General features: G+C 55.3%; 4 protein-coding genes across 4 annotated transcripts, besides 1 other annotated feature; all 4 read left to right on the top strand.

The window, feature by feature from the left end:
- Positions 1-682: 682 nt before the first annotated feature.
- Positions 683-2,668, top strand: LPMP_201530 (hypothetical protein; the record flags this gene model as incomplete). The annotated part of the gene is made up of 1 exon (XM_010700052.1): positions 683-2,668. The coding sequence occupies one exon, from the start codon at positions 683-685 to the stop codon at positions 2,666-2,668; it is 1,986 nt and encodes a 661-aa protein (XP_010698354.1).
- A 2,783-nt stretch (positions 2,669-5,451) lies between these two features.
- LPMP_201520 (hypothetical protein) lies at positions 5,452-8,436 on the top strand (the record flags this gene model as incomplete). The annotated part of the gene is made up of 1 exon (XM_010700051.1): positions 5,452-8,436. One exon carries the CDS (start codon positions 5,452-5,454, stop codon positions 8,434-8,436), a length of 2,985 nt encoding a protein of 994 aa, XP_010698353.1.
- Positions 8,437-8,799: 363 nt separating this feature from the next.
- Positions 8,800-10,599: a repeat region.
- A 1,388-nt stretch (positions 10,600-11,987) lies between these two features.
- Positions 11,988-13,718, top strand: LPMP_201510 (tyrosine phosphatase isoform, putative; the record flags this gene model as incomplete). Its single annotated transcript, XM_010700050.1, has 1 exon — positions 11,988-13,718. The coding sequence occupies one exon, from the start codon at positions 11,988-11,990 to the stop codon at positions 13,716-13,718; it is 1,731 nt and encodes a 576-aa protein (XP_010698352.1).
- A 905-nt stretch (positions 13,719-14,623) lies between these two features.
- Positions 14,624-15,460, top strand: LPMP_201500 (hypothetical protein; the record flags this gene model as incomplete). Its single annotated transcript, XM_010700049.1, has 1 exon — positions 14,624-15,460. The coding sequence occupies one exon, from the start codon at positions 14,624-14,626 to the stop codon at positions 15,458-15,460; it is 837 nt and encodes a 278-aa protein (XP_010698351.1).
- Between the last annotated feature and the right edge of the window lie 1,680 nt (positions 15,461-17,140).

The following is a 17,140-nucleotide window of genomic DNA, read 5'->3' as shown; positions in this document are numbered from 1 at the left end:
GAGCTCGCACTTTGCCCGAAAGAAAAAGGTGTGCCGACTACAGAGACAGACATGCAAGAAGAGACGAGATCATCACGACGGATGCATTTCATCATATCTGACCCTCTCTTGTTCTCTCTTTGGTGGCGTTTCTCTAGCGCGTACCTCCATATTTATTTTTGTTGTTGTTGTTTTCATCATTTCCTCTGGACGTCGCCTCTTGCGGTTGGTCTGTAGAGCGGCATTCGTGCGGCCAACATAAAGAAAAACAGGCATCCGTATAGGGCGAATAAATTGCGGTCCAAAGTTCTCGCTCACTCAGCCACTCACGCGGTGCATACAGACGTAGTGAACTTGTGGGCTCCTCTTTCCTTGGTAATCGCCGACCACCCTCCCACCCCACCACCACCACGAGACTTGGGTGCCCTCCTTCTCGCGCCTTGCTTGATATCGGAAAGGGCAATCGAGAGGCCACGTATACAATACTGTCGTCATAGACTGCCGCGGAATCGTCTTTTGGGGCTTGACGCAGTAGGGGGCTTCTTAGGGGAGCAGAGAAGTCTTGGCCTCTTTATTCGTTCAAACACGTCAGCGAAGCGACGCACGCGTATACGTATCGACATCTCCGCCACGGCACGTGCGCACCTCGATCGAGGATTATTATTATTTCTCACCTTGGACAAGAAGGGCTCCTTTTTGCGAAATGTCAGCTGCAGAGTCCTCGCCAACCTCCCCCGGCCCGACAGGAGTGCGCATGGCAGCGTCTGCGGCGACCACTGCAGCTGAATCGTTGACAGCCGCAACTACCACGGCGAACACAACGTTTACCGTAACGACCACTGGCAGTGGTTCGAAAGGGTTTCAAGTCACACACACGAGCTACCAACACTGCAGTGCTCCCTTCCGCGCCGCCTCGCCACCTATTGCACCGGCAGAATTCTCTGGCCCCCGTACGAGCGGTCCCCCAGGGTCTCCACTGCAGTCTCCACTACTGCCCCCGAGTGTCTATGGAGCTGTGACACTGTCGCCGTATTTACACAATCGGTCCTCTTCCTCATCCTCTGTGCAATCTGCGGCAGCGGCCGACACGCCGCCACTTGCCCATCGCACCACCGCTGTACCGCTCATCACGCCGCGCTACCAAAAAAAAAGCCGCACGGCGCATCACATAAGCGTGACGGATAGCTTCCCAACACAGCAGACGCCGTCAGAGGCATTGCGGCAAGAGGCAACCGAGCGCATGACGATCCAAAACGGTCCGGTGCAGTACGACCAAGAGGTACACTTTCACACCTACGACGTGTACCGCCACGGCAAGCGGCAGATTCACGCCCGTAGTGTAGGCTACAGCAGCGATGGCGACTTGGTAATGATGCGTGAGGACTACTCGGAACCAAGCGACGTGGACAACGGTTTCGTGCGCAAACGGACAGAGATCTCGGACCCGACTGTGCTGGACCCGCGAGCGCGGCGGCCTTTGACGGAAAAGGAAATAAACAGCAACAGGAAACTCCACCTGAACCGCGCGCGATACAAGAAGTACCCAGGCATTCGCGCCCCCAAAAACCGTAAGGTGCGGAACCGCCTCCTGAACGACTACTTTGCACACGAACTGGCACGAGAGATTCTCGTCCAGGCACAGAAGTGGCGTAAGCTGAAAGAGGACGAGGCAGAAACGACTGTAGGGCCGTCGTTTACCGACCTGCCAAAGGCGGTGATACACGCGTTTGATCTCGAAGGAGAGGAACAGCTGCTGGAGTTCGAGCGACTGCACATTCATCCTGACGTGCTGGCGCCGCAGCTACGCAACGTCCGAGCGCCGGTGAACCCCGACTCGCCAGAGGGTCGCTTCCAGGGCCTTAACACGCGTCTGCGCGGCGAGCTGCAGCACGCCTTGAACAGCGAGTTCATGACGCAGCAGATCGAAGACCTCGAGGTGCACTTTTCTGACTTCATCAAGGACAGGTCCAAGTCGCCGGAATCGCTTGTTTTTCATTTTCGCGACGGCTACGGTCGGCTCATCTGCCACGGGGTGGCTGCCTACTACCTGCTAGTGTCCGAGTCTCGTACGGTTATGGACGGGAGCGGGACGAAGCTAACGTATGTCTCGCTCCCCCAAACGCGTCGTCACGGCGTTCGTGCCGTCAATCCGCCGCAGGTGCCGCTCCTACTCGTGCTGAAACGAAACCGCCGAAATTTGCCCGCCAAGCACAGTCTTTCCGCCCAGACGACGCCGTGCCTTGCGCCAACGCCAGACACAGTTGCACCGCCGCCGGAGCTGAGGCTGGAAGGCGATATCTTTAGCCAGAAGACCGGGGTAGACGGCGCAGATGTGATGTCACCTCTTTGCCTTAATGCACCGTCAATGCCGAGCGAAAAATTGCAGCCGAGTAGCGACGATGACCTTGTTGGTGATGAAATGGCTGCACGCGGGCACGTGGCCGGCGCTCAACAGATGGAGAACGCCGGAAGGAACCCAACCGTATTTTGCACCGTCCATATGAAGCTGCCGATCGCTGACCCTCTTCCGATCTACATTCCCATGCTGAGTTTGACGCTCGTAGTAGAGCAGCGAGAGAACACTGCAGAGCAGCTGGATGCGGCGAGTGCTGGCGCCTCGCCGGATTTGGGGCCGACCACGCTCGCAATGACAGCGACACAGCGAAAGAAGATCCGCAAGGCGGATTGACTGCGCTCTGCTGAAGCTTCACAGGACGACTCGTGCACCTGTCGGTGACTCGCCTCTGTGACCTCATGAGCGCCTCCGGGAGGGGGAAGGGCGAAAAAGAAGTACAGCAGACTGTGAGTGCCACCCATGAGGCGTACATAGTCGATGAATGCACTTGGTGTATTGGCCACGTATGTGTGATTAGACTGATGATAGATAGTATCAACCCAGCTTTTCTCTTTATTTGCCTCTTTTGTAGGCTGCTGCTGCTGCTGCTGCTGCACTCTGCAGAAGTGTTTTGTGTGCGGCTTTCAGCGCATGACCCTGAGGTGTGGACGAATTGTTCAGTGTCTCCTTTATTAGGACAGCACGGCTGTGCAACGGTCGATGGGCGATCGATATATAAATATATATAAATATATATATATACATAGATATATTTGATTCGGTGGTGGTGGGGAGCTGGTACCTGTTGCCTTCCCTCTCTCTCTCTCTCTCTCTCTGATTCAATGTGTGGCGGTTGTGCTCCTCACCGGCCTTTTACGCTTCTCGTTGAATGCAGTCGAACATTTCCTTTTTGTGTGTTGCGTCTTCCACTACGTTGTTCATGTTGCTCATTTTCGTTTTCTGTTTCGTTTCATATCGCCTGTTTGGCGTGTGAAACTGCCTACGTGATTGCACCGGGGCCCTTGGGTGCTTTGGGATTTGTATCGTCTGCCCCTCTGCACAGCGACTCGCAAACACACTCGGCAAGGAAATACAAAAAAGGAATTCGCACGACGCTACGTGTGCGTGACAAAACTACACGGTGTGTGTGTGTGTGTGGGCGTGTGTGCGTAGCGTAGCGTAGCAGCGGCGCCTGTGCACACTTATTCAACGAGGAAAAATAACAGTTGCGGATTCGATCATCCCTCTTCGTCGCTGGGTCCCATCTCTCTTCTAGAGAACAATGCGTGCGTGACCCCTCTCACTTACTATAGCGTCTTGCTCCCTGGCTCCGAAGTGGGGAGCGAGGATGGGGAAAGTGTTGTCCTCCTTCTGTTGGTATATACGAGGGGAGTCAACTCTGATTCTGTTCGATATGTGTGGCATCTTCACTGGCTATTCCCCCTTTTTTCTCTGCATGTTCATGATGTTCACCTCTGCACCGTCTCTTACTTTGTTTTCTACGGTTCTTTTCACGCTCTACCACACATCTTCATTCACAGATGAAGGAAAGCTGACGACTTGCTCGTCTTTCCCACTTGTCGCGGATTCTCCCACGAGAACAGCTGTATGGTGGATCGCATCTTGGATAACCGTCGTAAAGTCGAAGCGCAACGTTGAAGGTAAAAAAAAAAGATTAACACAACTACAGACAGGGGAGTCTGCGTAACACCAACATCTCTCTGGATCCCAACAAGTTGCAGTGTCGGGGTGGGGGTACCACCACGGTTTTCTCTTGCCGACATTCACACACACACACACACACACATCCACTCCGCCGCACAGAGAGGCGCACAGAGTAAATACACCCCAAAGCCACCTCAAAAAGACAATCCACCCGGTACTGAGGACTGCGCTTTTTGTGTGTGTGTGTCTGGGGGGGGGGTTTGTTTGTTTGTTTGTTTCGGCACCGCGCACTTGATTCTGCTCTCTCCGGTTGGTACGAACACGGACAGAAAAAAACCACAGTTGTGTATTGCCTCCCTCGTTCACATCAAGCCGAGGACAGCACGTGCAGTTGCACAGGTGCGTCTCGCGGCTCCCCACGACCGGCAGCGCGGGTTTGTTTCCTTTTGTATCTTTTTTTTTTCCTTTTTGGAGGAGGCGTTACTCAACTCGCTAAACAAACCACAGCCCCTTCCCAGTCTTGTTATTCTCCATGCCAAAGGGGATAGCGCATGGTTCGCGTGTCCAGTCACGTCCGTTTCCCTATCGTTTTCCTCACACAAGCTCCTCAACAAGACAGACACGCAAGCGTGCACATAACAACAATCAAGTTGATTCGCAAGACTACGTCTCTTGTACTGTCGTAGCGGGCGCGCGGGGGGGTTCTTTGTCGGGTTCTCAACTCGTTTTATGCCCTCTCCCGATATCTCTGCTGCTTTGACGTTCCTCTGTCGCTCTGCGCTGGCGGTCTTCTCTCACATGTGGTGGTCCGCTGGGGTACCCGAGTTGTTCGTCCTGTGGGGATCCTGGCTGCCTCTTTGCGTATATGTGTGTCTTGCGCCTTCTCTCTACACGCACGCATCGCTCCGTTATTATTCTCATCTGTCATTTCTGTTGCTCTCCTTCCCCCCTTCTCTTCCGCCGCCATCCCCTCCCCTACCCTCCCGTCCCTGTCTTGCTTTGACAGGCGCACGTGAGTACGAATCCCCGTACACATACACATAGACGACCACCACAACGCATCTCTGCTGGCACCTCTACGCCCTCACCCACCCACCCCCACTCCTCAATCCTCTCAGATTTTCTTCTCCATTGTAGTTGTACAGGGCATCACCCTCTTGTTTCTTCTTTAGCTGCTGCGGTTCAGAGGTTTATGTGCTATTGGTATGTGTACGTGTCAGTACGCCATTACGCGTCAGATTTTCCTTTCTTCTCATCTTTCTCACCGCCTCCCGACCTCGCGCGCTGGCTCCATTCACTCAGATTAGCGTGCGTAGCGCTTAGCTTGACGTGTGGTTTGCGCGCAACGGTGCCTCTGTTCCTGAGGCTTAAGGGAAGGGGTGGGGGTGGGTGAAGCACGCATCTAGGGCAAAAAGAAAGGCCGCTGGCAACGTAACTGCACTTGTCTGCCCTCTGTGTTCTTTGCATGAGGTATGCGAGTCTTGTACGGTACCCCGCTGCCGCCTGGCCTTGTAGCCCCCACGAGGGGCGAGCTGCGCCTGCGCGTAGATCAACTCATCCTAGACAATGAAACCGTCAATCACAACCCCTTAGTGCAACTCTTCGAGGCCCCCGACTCCGCTAGTGCTGTTGTGGCAGCAGAAGTAGACCGACCAGAGGCCACCTCCGCGTCGTTCTCGCGCAGTCCGAACCGCTTTGTGGTACCCGTCGACTACTGCTGTGTAGGTCCCATCTTTTGGGGTGAAACGCGCCCCTCCGCGCAAGGACAGCCCGCCACACCGCAGCTGCGGCGTGGCCCGCTCACGATGGCGTACCCAATCAAGATGGTGGCAACGCAGTTCGAGGCCTATCTCGAGCGCATGACTGCGTCGCCGCAGCAGGGAGTGCAGGTCGATGTGTTCGTCCCGTCGAGCTACAGCGGCCGGCCTCCTGTGACGGTCGGAAGGTGCAGAATTGCCCTTGAGACCCTTCAGCCAGGTCACCCTGTGAAGGGCTGGTTTCCCGTAATGCACCGACGCTTTCGCTCCTCCGCCGAAGAAGTTGCTCCGTACACGTTTGCTGAAGTGCCGGTCGGCAAGGTGAAGCTCACAGTCACCGTGGAATACTTCCTGAGCTCGCGACGACCATCACCGGAGCCGACCGTGTCCACCAAGCACAAGCGCCGCGAGAGCAAAGATGGCGGCCGCGTACCACTTCCACACGCCAAGACGCGCCGCTCTCACCACCATCTGGGGCGTACCGGTAAGGACGCAGCGCACGCACCTACGAGGACATCCTCAACGTCCACGGAGACTGCTGCACCCGACTCGTCTGTCTCCTCCTTACCTACTCCAGTCGCTAATGAAAGGGTGCGTCAGCGCGGACTTCATAGACGGCAAGTGGATCACCAGAAAACGGCCCTGCTCCAGGACAAGTCATCCGCCACGCAACACCTGCTTCAAAAAGGACTGCGGTTGCGGGCGCAGATGGAGGCAGCGACTCGTGGGTTAAGTTTCGACGATGTCGATGCTACCGCAGAAGCGGTGCCCCTTGGAGACCGACGCGTCGTTCACGGTCATGTGAGTTTCAAAGATGTAGGCGACGGCATGTTTGCCGACGACATGGATGAGGATGTTAACGATGGAAGTGCCGCCGCCTACACGTCAGAGGACAGTGATGAGGAGAAGTTTGCCTTGCAAATGCAAAAGGACGCCGAAGCACGCGATAGACGGAGCGTGCGACAGCTGAACTCAACAATGTCGAGCAGCTCCCATCTCGCACCAGCAGCAGCGGCGCACCACCTTGTCCGTAGCCCAGCTGCTGAACCGGCACCTGAGACCGCCGTGGAGGTGTTGCCCAACACAAATGGTGACAGGGTCCACAGCACGCGAGCTGCCGTGGAGCTGTGGTTTTCCAACTTCTCCTTTGCGCACACAGCCCTCACGGTGGACTTACGCAAGATTCGCATTAACGTCCGTCTCAGTAGCGACATCACGACGTTGGAGCCGTCCTCCGGGCCACTCTCGTCGTTTGTTCACCCAGTACCGATGCAGCAGCCATCGATTTGCCTGCACTTTGACGTGTGCAGCTTCTTTGAAGATCGCAGTAAGCTCGTGGTCGAAGCGTACAAAGTGGTGGGTGAGCTGGAGCTGGAGAACGAGAATGACCCATGGAGCATCGAGGGACCGCGGCACGTGGCGAGGGAAGAGCTGCTTGGGCTTTCCGTGATTGGGCTTTACCGCCAATCGCGCGCTGTTGTCTTTCGGGACCCTGTTGCCGACACATCCAACGTCTTCGCCCACCTGGAAGTACGAGTACAGCACCACAGTATCAGTCACAGCACCACCACCAGTACTGTTCTGGATGCACTTCATCAACAGCAGCCTCAGCGCCAATTATCTTGGAATCCCACCCAAGGTGCAGCAAGCAGCTCCTCACAGACGCCGGTGAGTGACGCTGTTCAACTCAGCAGCATCCCTGCGTCGGCCGTAGTCGTGCGGCCGGCGAAGGACCATGCCGTTGGTGCAGCGGTGCAGACGTCTCCTGCTAGACGTAGCCACGTGCCGGACGCGTTACTGAGAGAGGCGGCAAGCGCTAGCCCCGGCATCTACCCTTCGCGCGTATTGCAGGCTCCCGTGGGCGGCCACTCGCTATCCAGTGATGTAACGGGACGCAGGCGCTTGCGCATCGTAGTGTACAGTGCTGTAGAGCTGCCACGTGTGGCAGTAGCACAGAGTCATAATCACAGCAGTGCAACTGGTTGCGGTGAGAGTCACTTTCCAATTATCTCCGCACGACCTCCGTCCATACCGGAGGCAGGTGTGGATGGCGCAACGAGCTATGCTGAGCCAAACTCCTTTGTCACTGTTGAGGAGGTGTACCGCGTCGAAGAGGCGTGGGGGACGAAATCAAAGACAGCGGCGTCTACCTCATGCGACCCCAGTGCACCATCGTCATGCAGGCAGTCAATCCACAACTGGTACGTTGATGAGGCGCACGGCGGCTTTTACGACCGCAGCGCTGTTGCGAAGGAGAGCAGTAACCCGGACTATAACTACGAAGTGATTCTGCAGCTACCAGAAATAACTGTTCCCATGGATAGCAGCATCTCAGCGGCTGCAATGACGCACGGTCTAGCCGATATGCTGGACGAACTACAGCTGAGGGTGTGGCACTCGGACCTCTCTCGCCAGGCTTCCGTACTCAGTGACTCTGCTGCCGCGAGCGGTTGTGCTGGTGACAGGTCAGGCAGGTCGCGCAGGGCAAGCGCCCGCCAGCAGGAAGAGCACTTCTGGGAATGTGCAGCGTACATGGGCACGTGCCGTGTTGACCTCCGTCCGTTGCGCTACCTCAATAGATTGGATGGCTACTACCGTGTCGTGTGCGAGCGGACGCCTGAAAGCGCGGTAGGGCCGTCGGCTACAGAGGTGGAGTCAAACACCATTGGTTATGTGCGATTGAGCGTCTCACTGTACTGAGGAACCAAGCAAGCAGAGCGTAGGCAAGCGCTTCGAACACAAACGAAGCGAGAAGAATGAGTGCTGAGGCTGCAACGCTTTCTTGACTCCTCTCTGTTTCATTACTGTGGCTACAAGCTAGAGTAAAGGCAGGGTGGGGGGAGAGGGGAAATTTGCTGTGGGCAGTTGCACAAACAACTACCCTGGTAGACCCGCTGCCTCCACCGCGTGTGTATACGCTTATGATCATGGACGGTGAAGGCCATTGTTGTGGTGCAGCTCCGTCCTGTTGTCCTTCGTTTTTCTATTGGCTCAGGTAGTATTGTAGGTGTACACGCCAGATGGCGCTGTGGTCATGACGCTTCGGCAACTTCCCTGCATGTGTGCAAGCATCGGCCTCTTTCGAAGCACCTCACGCACACGCCTCCCTCTTGCGCAGTGATCGCGCGTACTTGAGCATATCACTGCCTGGGCGTGTCCAGGCAGTCTCTCCGGACGAAGCAAAAGTAGCAGCAAGCAGACAGCGACTTTCCCGTTTTGCGGAGCTCCCTTGGTCTCTATGAACAGATGATGCGGTACCGGCAGATATCAATCCAGGATCAGCCGGGATGCTCGATGATAAGAATGCATCTATAGGCGCAGCGGCAAGAGGCCCCGGTTGCCTTTTCTTGCGACTATCACCCGGAGTAGGAAGGAGTGGGGCTATGACCTTGAGCTGCTGGAAAGACAGCTCGCTTAACCAACACACCAAAAAAACAAGTGTGGCTGATGTCGTTACCGACTCTCTCTTCCCCTCATGGCTCTCCGCACGGGTCCTACAATGGTGGAGGACGACATAGTGCGACTTGTGCGGCAATGCTTCCGCTTCTAGTCTGTCGACTGCGCCCTTCATTTCAGTTTCTCTTTGGTCATGCCGAATTGGGACACGATGACAAACTGGACAAGCTTACCAATTTGGCAATGCCCGAGGAGCCCACGTCCACTACATGAATGACGGAATTCGCCACCGGTCCCCGACGCCAGACTGCCATTATCCGCAATTACGCTGCGTGATGTGGCACGGTAAGACAAAAGCTACTTGGCATCCAACGTCTGACGCTAAAAGAACGGGGATGTTGAACCTACAAGACGAAAGGGGGCTATCCTCGCACAGCTCCACACGAGCATTTTGCCGTGCTTTGCGTTTCGGCAATGGCGATTGGCTCACGGCAACGGCATAGGGGGCAGATGGTGTGGTCTCTGCTACTCTGCTAGCAGTGCGCTGCCCCTATCTTCACCTGTATTTTCTGAGGACCGCTGGCGCGGCATTGTGCCCGACATGCTATCTCAGGTTCTCGACCCACTTGAGGTTCAGAGCACACCGCGTTTCACACAATTTATGTGATGACGTAGATCTCACTCGAGCTGTGTATGCCTCCCCTGTCAGGTGTATCTCGCTGCCCCCTCCTCCATGCCCCTTCAGAACGACGAGCGGTGAGCTCTTTCTGCCCAGGCAGGTGTCTAACCATGAGTTCCCTCCTCTTGGAACGTCTACTCTTGTCAAAGGCATGCAGATTCAGGGGAAAGGCGGGAGTGCCCCTGCCGCCACAGACCCATGGCAGCACCCCAACTGTCGCGGCACATGCAGGCACATAACCCAGACACGCCCTCCGTGGCATGAGCGGGAAGGGAATATGCAGAGAACGAGCCCTCTTCCCCAGGAAACACCACCGTCGTGAAACAAGCCCCAGGACACCGAAATCTGAGCACTGTGTGCGCACGTGCTCATGCGCAGCTGGCACAGTGTATCGCATTCCAGCACGGCATCCAGATATCAGAGATGCATGTGTAGTTCAAGAAAAGGAAGCAAAGCGATCTACACCTATCAGTCTCATAGTGCATGTGGGTGAAGCGTGCAGATCTGCATCCAACCGAGTAGGTCGATGTGTAATGGATGCTGAATGCATGACGAGAGCACCGCGAATCGTATCATCAAGCACTTCAGACACTGGTGTGAGGGGCCTCTAAGCCACATCGTGCCATGCCGTGGCTTGAAGTGATGGAGGGGAAAGCATGGTACCCGGGCAGGGTGCGGGGGCACTGGCATCTGATCAGGGGGCTGGCAGACTTCTTACTTGAGCTCATCTGGCATGTGCCTAGACCATCTCTCACGAACTCCACGGCAGCCACCACTGCTCCCGCCCTTCTTTGCTGGCCTGCAGCTATGCATGTGCTTATGCGTGTGGCTTGCATTGTCTTTGCTGTGTATGGTTGTGTTGGTAGGCCAAGCTATCTTTCTGATGTTGTGCATGATTTCCTCACTCTCTCTTCCGCCATCCTCATTCTTCGCTCTCTCTGATGGCCGAGCAAAACTGAATCTGCCGCAGACCACCTTTGCTTTCTCCTTAGGCTCTTTTTTCTGACTCTGCGTTTCACTTTTCTCTAACGGATCGAATTTCACTTGCAACCACAGACATCAAAGGCAGACAGACGACAAGTCTTGATGAAGACACGGAGAAAGGCTGAAAAGGGATAATCTCATTCATGTATTGACCAATGACGAGTACTCCAGACGACTCTGCGAGGTCGGCTGTTTCCTATATGACAGTGCACTGGCCTTCTATTTTATTTTTTTTGTCTTGGTGCACTGGTAAATTACGGTTCAGTTTAGCGAATCATACACCGTTTTTCCTCAAGCCAAGACCGAAATTCAAGGAAGTGGATGCTCTGATTCCTACCCGTCATCACACTCACACACACACGCGCGCGCGTTACTGACAAAGCTCAGAGGCGATACTCTGGCTGCAGGCAACAGGCTGGGAGTGCTCGCTCCGTTTTTTGGTCTCTCTCCACCTGTCACCTCAACTACCATTTTTTTTTTCGTTCTTCGCTTCCCTTGTGCGCAATCGGCACTCCTTCGTTTCAAAGCGTGTGTCGCTGAAGCAGGCCAGCGGATACGGAAAGAAGAACAAGGCAAGTGAGAGAGGACAGGGCTGCTACTGAGCCTCTGATGCGACGTAATCCTTCTTCGCGTCTTGTTGATTGTTTATGTTGTTTGTGTTGGCGTAGTCTCGATTTCAAACAGCTCATCTGGTCTGTGCCTCTGTTGCCCTCCTTGATTGTCTGCATTTGTGCCTTGTAGCCGCAAAAAAAAAACGCCTACTCCACATCCCCCTCCCTTTTTCTCTGTGCGTGGATGTACCCACAATACTCGCGTCACCGGTGCAGGTCTTCTATTCCAGTGATGCGCTCTTCTTTGGGGGGAAGAGGGGAGGAGTCACACGACGTCACGTTCCCATCGCATCACTCGCTTGCTCACTCTCCATCTCCTCGTTGCAAATCCTCCTGCACATCACTCACCCGCTCTCTCTCTCTCTCTCTCTCGTGTCCCTCTTGATTGAGCACACGAGCATCCGGCCACCACTGGAGAAAAGGAAAGGGAAAGCGCAGTAAAAAAACACCCAGGAGCAGTGACTCCTTCGAAGATAGATTTACCCGCCTACAAGGAGACACCCGTGGCGAGGTTGCGCACTGTTGCAACGCTCAACTTTGTATGCAGTGTCCCCGTGTGCTACTCGCAGTAGCACAGGAGGATGAACTCCGAGCCTGTGGACACGAATCCACTGGTGCCCACTACGCTGTATGAGAAAGTGACGTACTACCTACGCGACCGCACTAAGTACCTTCACGTGCAGAATGAAATCCCGCTAGAGGTAACGAATAAACTTGCCATGGTAAACAACTACTACGTCTCTGTTGCCGACCCGCAAGATATGAGCTTCACAAACTCGGGTGAGCATACTGCGGACCACGTTTGCTGGGTGGTCTACAACTTTTTCCTCCGACTGTACGTGCAGGCGGCGCTGCTCGTACCCACCCTTTTGTTCCTCCTTTTTATAGCGGTGCAGACCCACCACTCGCCGACGTTTCTCCTTCTGTACAGCCTCGTGATCGATGTCGAAGTGCTCTCGATGTGGGCCTACGAGAGGGGTGCACGCTTCGCCGCAGGACACTGGTGGGAGCTCGTGTGGCTGATCATAGGGCTTGTGGTGGTGAACATCCACGTGTTGTACCCCGCAAACGTCCTTTGCGCTCTGCTGCTTGTGGTGCATTGGATGTTCATGGCACGCATCACCGTCATTCAGGTTTCCCGGGCACTGCGTGTGTTTTGCGCCTCCGATCGCCGCTGCTACATCGCCGAGGGCGTTGTTCTGGACATGGCCTACATCACCCGCAACCTGCTCGCGATGGGGTGGCCAGCGAAAGGAACGGAGGCGTTTTATCGAAATCCGTGGAGGAATGTGGTGGACTTTCTCCACCGCAAGTATGCGCGCCTCTCCTCACACGTCATCACGCTCTGCTCTGAGCGCTGCACGGAGCCGTTTCCACGGCAGTCCACCTATCCTGTGGATGACCACAACCCCGCCGAGATGCCCCTCATGATTTCTTTTTGCTGCGAAGTCGCTGACTACGTCATGGCCGACCCGTACAACCGGGTGGTCGCGGTGCACTGTAAAGGTGGCAAGGGACGCACTGGCACGATGATCTGCGCGTACCTCATGTATTGCGGTCAATGCCGCAGCGCCGACGCTGCCTTGCGACACTTCAGTCTACTACGCAGCCGGATCGGCGCGCAGAAGCTGCAAGGCGTGCAGACCCCCTCGCAGGAGCGCTACGTTCGCTACTTTGAGCACCTCATCAACGAACACCCTGGAATGGTCATCCCATCTCATCCGCGTCGTGTTCGTCGACTCGAACTGCACACTATCCCGCAGTTGTGGGTATTGCACGGGGTGGAGCACCTGTGGATGACCGTCATTGTGAAGCCGTGCACAGAGCGGCGTATCGTGTACCTCACGAACCGCACCGTCACGTTCAACTCCGCGGTGCCGGATCCGCGCACGTACAACTGGCGCACGCAAATTAAAGACCTCTTCCACAGCGACGAGGAGGTGATCTACCAGGAGGCAAACGAGATGGATGCGGCGGAGAGCGGGAGCACTGGCTACCGGCCGGATCAGCGATCTTTTCGCGTTATTGGTGAAGCTGGCGACGTGCTGCAGCTGGCCTTCCCAGAGGAGATCCCGGTCGTGGATGGCGATGTCTGCTTTAAGTTCTTCTTCTTCAAAAACAACCCCAATCCGCTGCTGCCACCCGTGCAGTTTTGGATTCACACCGGGTTGGAGAAGCACTCGACGATTCGGCTCGAGCGCAGCGACCTGGACGGGCCGTCCAAGGATACGAAAGGTCTCCGCTACTCAGCCGATTTTGCGGTGGAGTTGGTGCTGGAGGATGCACAAGTGGAGAAAGCGGAACGCGAATGATGCCGCCAATGGTGATGAGCGACCGCATCCAGTAATGTCGGCGTGCACAATGCCGTGTTACAATGTGCGCGCTTCTCTCGACTGATGCGCAGATCATCTGTCGCTTTTCGAGGTGCTATACTGCTCTCTGTCTTATGTTAGTGGTGACTCGGTCGGGGACTCGCCTGTCTGTGTGTCGTGTTTCTGTCGAATCTGCCTCTCAGCACCGAGGGGAGATGTGGCTGGCGTGACTTTATGTTCTGTCCTCTGGGCGCTGATGCGGTCGTACGCTTCTGCTCAAGACTGGCAGAGCACACGGCGAAGTCGATGCGCACATTGCAGAGGTGCCAACTCCGCATATCGTTGTGAAAAGGGACACCGAATCGGTGATGAACAGTGGCGCAGGGCATAGGACATGGCGCATCTACCCCTCTCTGTAACTGTATATTACACAGTCCCTTGTGCCACACTACTTACTCTTGTCTTTTCATGTCGGCGGCCAACCTGTAAAGAGTCCTCACCCCCTAAACAGTAGGTGCGTGTCTCTGCTGCCTCTCTTGTTTGTCAACGTATGTAATCACTGCAGGTGACCCGGGCTCTACTATTATATTGCCTGCGTTGAGCTCGATGATGTGCACGCATGCTCGCTCCACTATCCATCTCTCATTGTCTCCCAGCGCTCTCATCACTGCTTCATATGCACATCACGTTTGCTCCTACCACCCCACCTGGTTTCTTCCGCGGCCTACTTTGCAAGGTAGTGTGCTCCTCTGACGCTTCACCGCATCGCCCACCTCTCTCAGTTAAGCGTGCCATAGCTCATTCCCCCTCACTCCCTCAGTTGCCCATCTCGCTCTTTCTACATCCATCGACTTTACTGTCTTCTTTTACACTCGATTTAGGATCTCTCGCAACCGCCAGCTGCGATGTCCCTCTTCGCAAGAAGTGAACAGAGCGTCAAGTCGGCCTACCACTGCGTAACCCTGCTCGACAACTGGGATGAGGATCGCCGTCAGTTCGGTCAGCCCGTCCCCACCACCAGCGGCACCGGTGACTTTGACCCCAACACGACCTACAACACATCGTACAAGGCGTTGACAGCCGCACAAACCGCAGAGGCGAAGCCGCCAGGCTGCTTCGCTGCCGAAGCGCCCCGCATTCTTCTCTTTCATCACGGCGACATCGGCAACATCCAGACCTACTGCCACGCCACATCCGAGCTGGCGCTCACGGACCGCAACGAGCGAGTCTATACAAATGACGAGGTGCTCGACATGCCCGGCGTCTCGTCGCGTCGTAAAAAGACAGCGGCACTGCAGAAGTCTATGAACGGGTTTAGCGCTAGCCGCAGCGACCACTCTGGCGCCTTAACGGGGGGTCTTGACGTCGACGAGGTGTCGGCAGCGGTGCAGCGAGAGGCACTCTACCTCCAGTCGATGGCAAAAACCGTGTGCTCCACCCCTTACTTGGCAAGTCAGATGCAGACCTCCGCAAGTTACTCTGGTGGCGAGAAGGCGGCGACGACAGAGAGCGAGAGTGGCTACGCGCCGCCACGGCTGCTGCCAGTGGGACGCGTTGCGGAGCGAGAGCGGCTGCTCACCACCAAGAACGTCTCTATTGATGCCACTGGGATGTACGTGTGTGACAACTTAGATGCCTACCCGCTGACGAGTAGCCAGTGCGTCGGCAAGATGACCAAGTCGTGCGACAACCCAATGCACAAAACAAACCTTCGTGTCCATTACATGGAGGACGACTATTAATAGCACCGAGAAAACGCCTGTGCTGTAGTGGGACTCACAACACAAAACCTGGTCTACTCTCTCCTTTGACCTGCCTCTCTGCTACGTCAGCTGCAGACGCGAGGTTCGTGGCATTGGCCACCGCACAACTCACTCTCTGGACCTGCACCGACACTCCCCACCGCTTTTTTGCCGATGTGCCTGGTCTTCACTCGCTTCCTTTCTTTTTTGTGTGTGTGTTATGTTCCCCTCTTTCTGTGTACGCTTTCGTTTGTTGCTGAGGTTGCCTGATGTACACTACCTCATGAAAGGCACGCTGACCATCTGTGAGTCAGATCCCTCCCCTACGTGCAGTGTCTCTTTCCCGTGGTCCATGCGCCTCGGAGATCGTACTTGCGGGCAGGCAGGTGCAAGAGCAGAGATTTGAAGTGTGGTGTATGTGAGGCTTCTCCTCTCTTTTGCATTCCACCTTCGTCTTGTTTTCTCGTTCTCATTTTTGAGGTGCCTATGCTGGGATGTCTCTACGCAGCTGGGGTAATACGAGATGAGAGAGTGAACCATGAAACGGAAGGTGAGCGACTGTTGTCTACGTGTGTCGCACATGGCGTGCTCGTCGGTACGACACCGATGCGTGCACATCCTGCTCAACGGTGCGACATACAGAACACCGCGCCGCCGGTGCTTAGACAGCACCTAGACGTACAAGTGTGAGGTACTCACGCATATCGTCTCAATGTCTTCGTCTCTGTTCGTGAACCCTTCTATTGGCTCTCCCAACCCTCTCTCTCCCAACCATTTCTCTCTCTTGTCCCCTCCTCCGCAGCCTCCACACCGGTCACTCGTTTCTCCTCGCTCCTGTCACTTTGCAACAGAAGGCCTTCTTACGTAATTTAACGGCCTTTCCTTCGTTCCTGTTTTTGAGCTCTTCGTTTTACGTGTTTCTTCTTTTTCTCCTTTTTTCGGGTACTTTTTTTTTGGAGGGACACTCCCACAGAGGAGCGTCGCTGTTGTGATTCTTCTTTTCGTTGTTGTTTTGTGCTGTTCTCTGCCTCTCCCCCACGTTGTGCAGTCACTCGCCCCTTTCCGCGCTTTAAGAGGCGCACATAAAGAGAGGCGCGGTGCTGCTTCACTTGAGTTCACTAAATTACCACCACACCGTTGACGCGTGTTTGTCATTTCATTGCCTCTTAGCGCGCCTCCCTTCCCTCAGTTTCTCTTTGACTGTTTTACTCCAGTGTCCCCCCTTTTTTTTTTAAATCCCAGCTTAGTGGCATTTCCTGCGCGCCTCGTTGATTCAGGCTCTCCTCCACTGCCCCTCTCCGACTCCTCACTTCTGTCTTTGCCAACATGGTCCCTACCATTTGCGTTTGCGTTGATGGAGACAGTTGCGCCGAGGTGATTGATTTTCTCGAAAAGAAGCTTTCGGGGAGTGTCTCCGCAATCGTGAGCGGCACCGATGCGAGCCGCTTTGCAGCAGTGAAGGCAGACAACGATGGCATTGTCTTGATTATTTTGGGGAGCTCCGCCCACGCAGTTATCAAGGATCTCTGTGATGACTACGGCAAAGAAACGCGTCGCGTGAAGCTGATCTACAGCATATCGGCGGGAGTCGACGCGTACAGGCTCTCGGAGCTGCAGCAGGAGCTCTCTGGCATCCTGTTCTGCAACGCGCAGGGTTGCTCCTCCAATATTCTTGCAGAG

This window comes from Leishmania panamensis (genome assembly GCF_000755165.1).
Source record: "Leishmania panamensis strain MHOM/PA/94/PSC-1 chromosome 20 sequence".
Classification (NCBI taxonomy): Eukaryota; Euglenozoa; class Kinetoplastea; order Trypanosomatida; family Trypanosomatidae; genus Leishmania; species Leishmania panamensis.
Note: the sequence above shows the minus strand (reverse complement) of the source record. Positions and strands in the feature narration are given on the sequence as shown.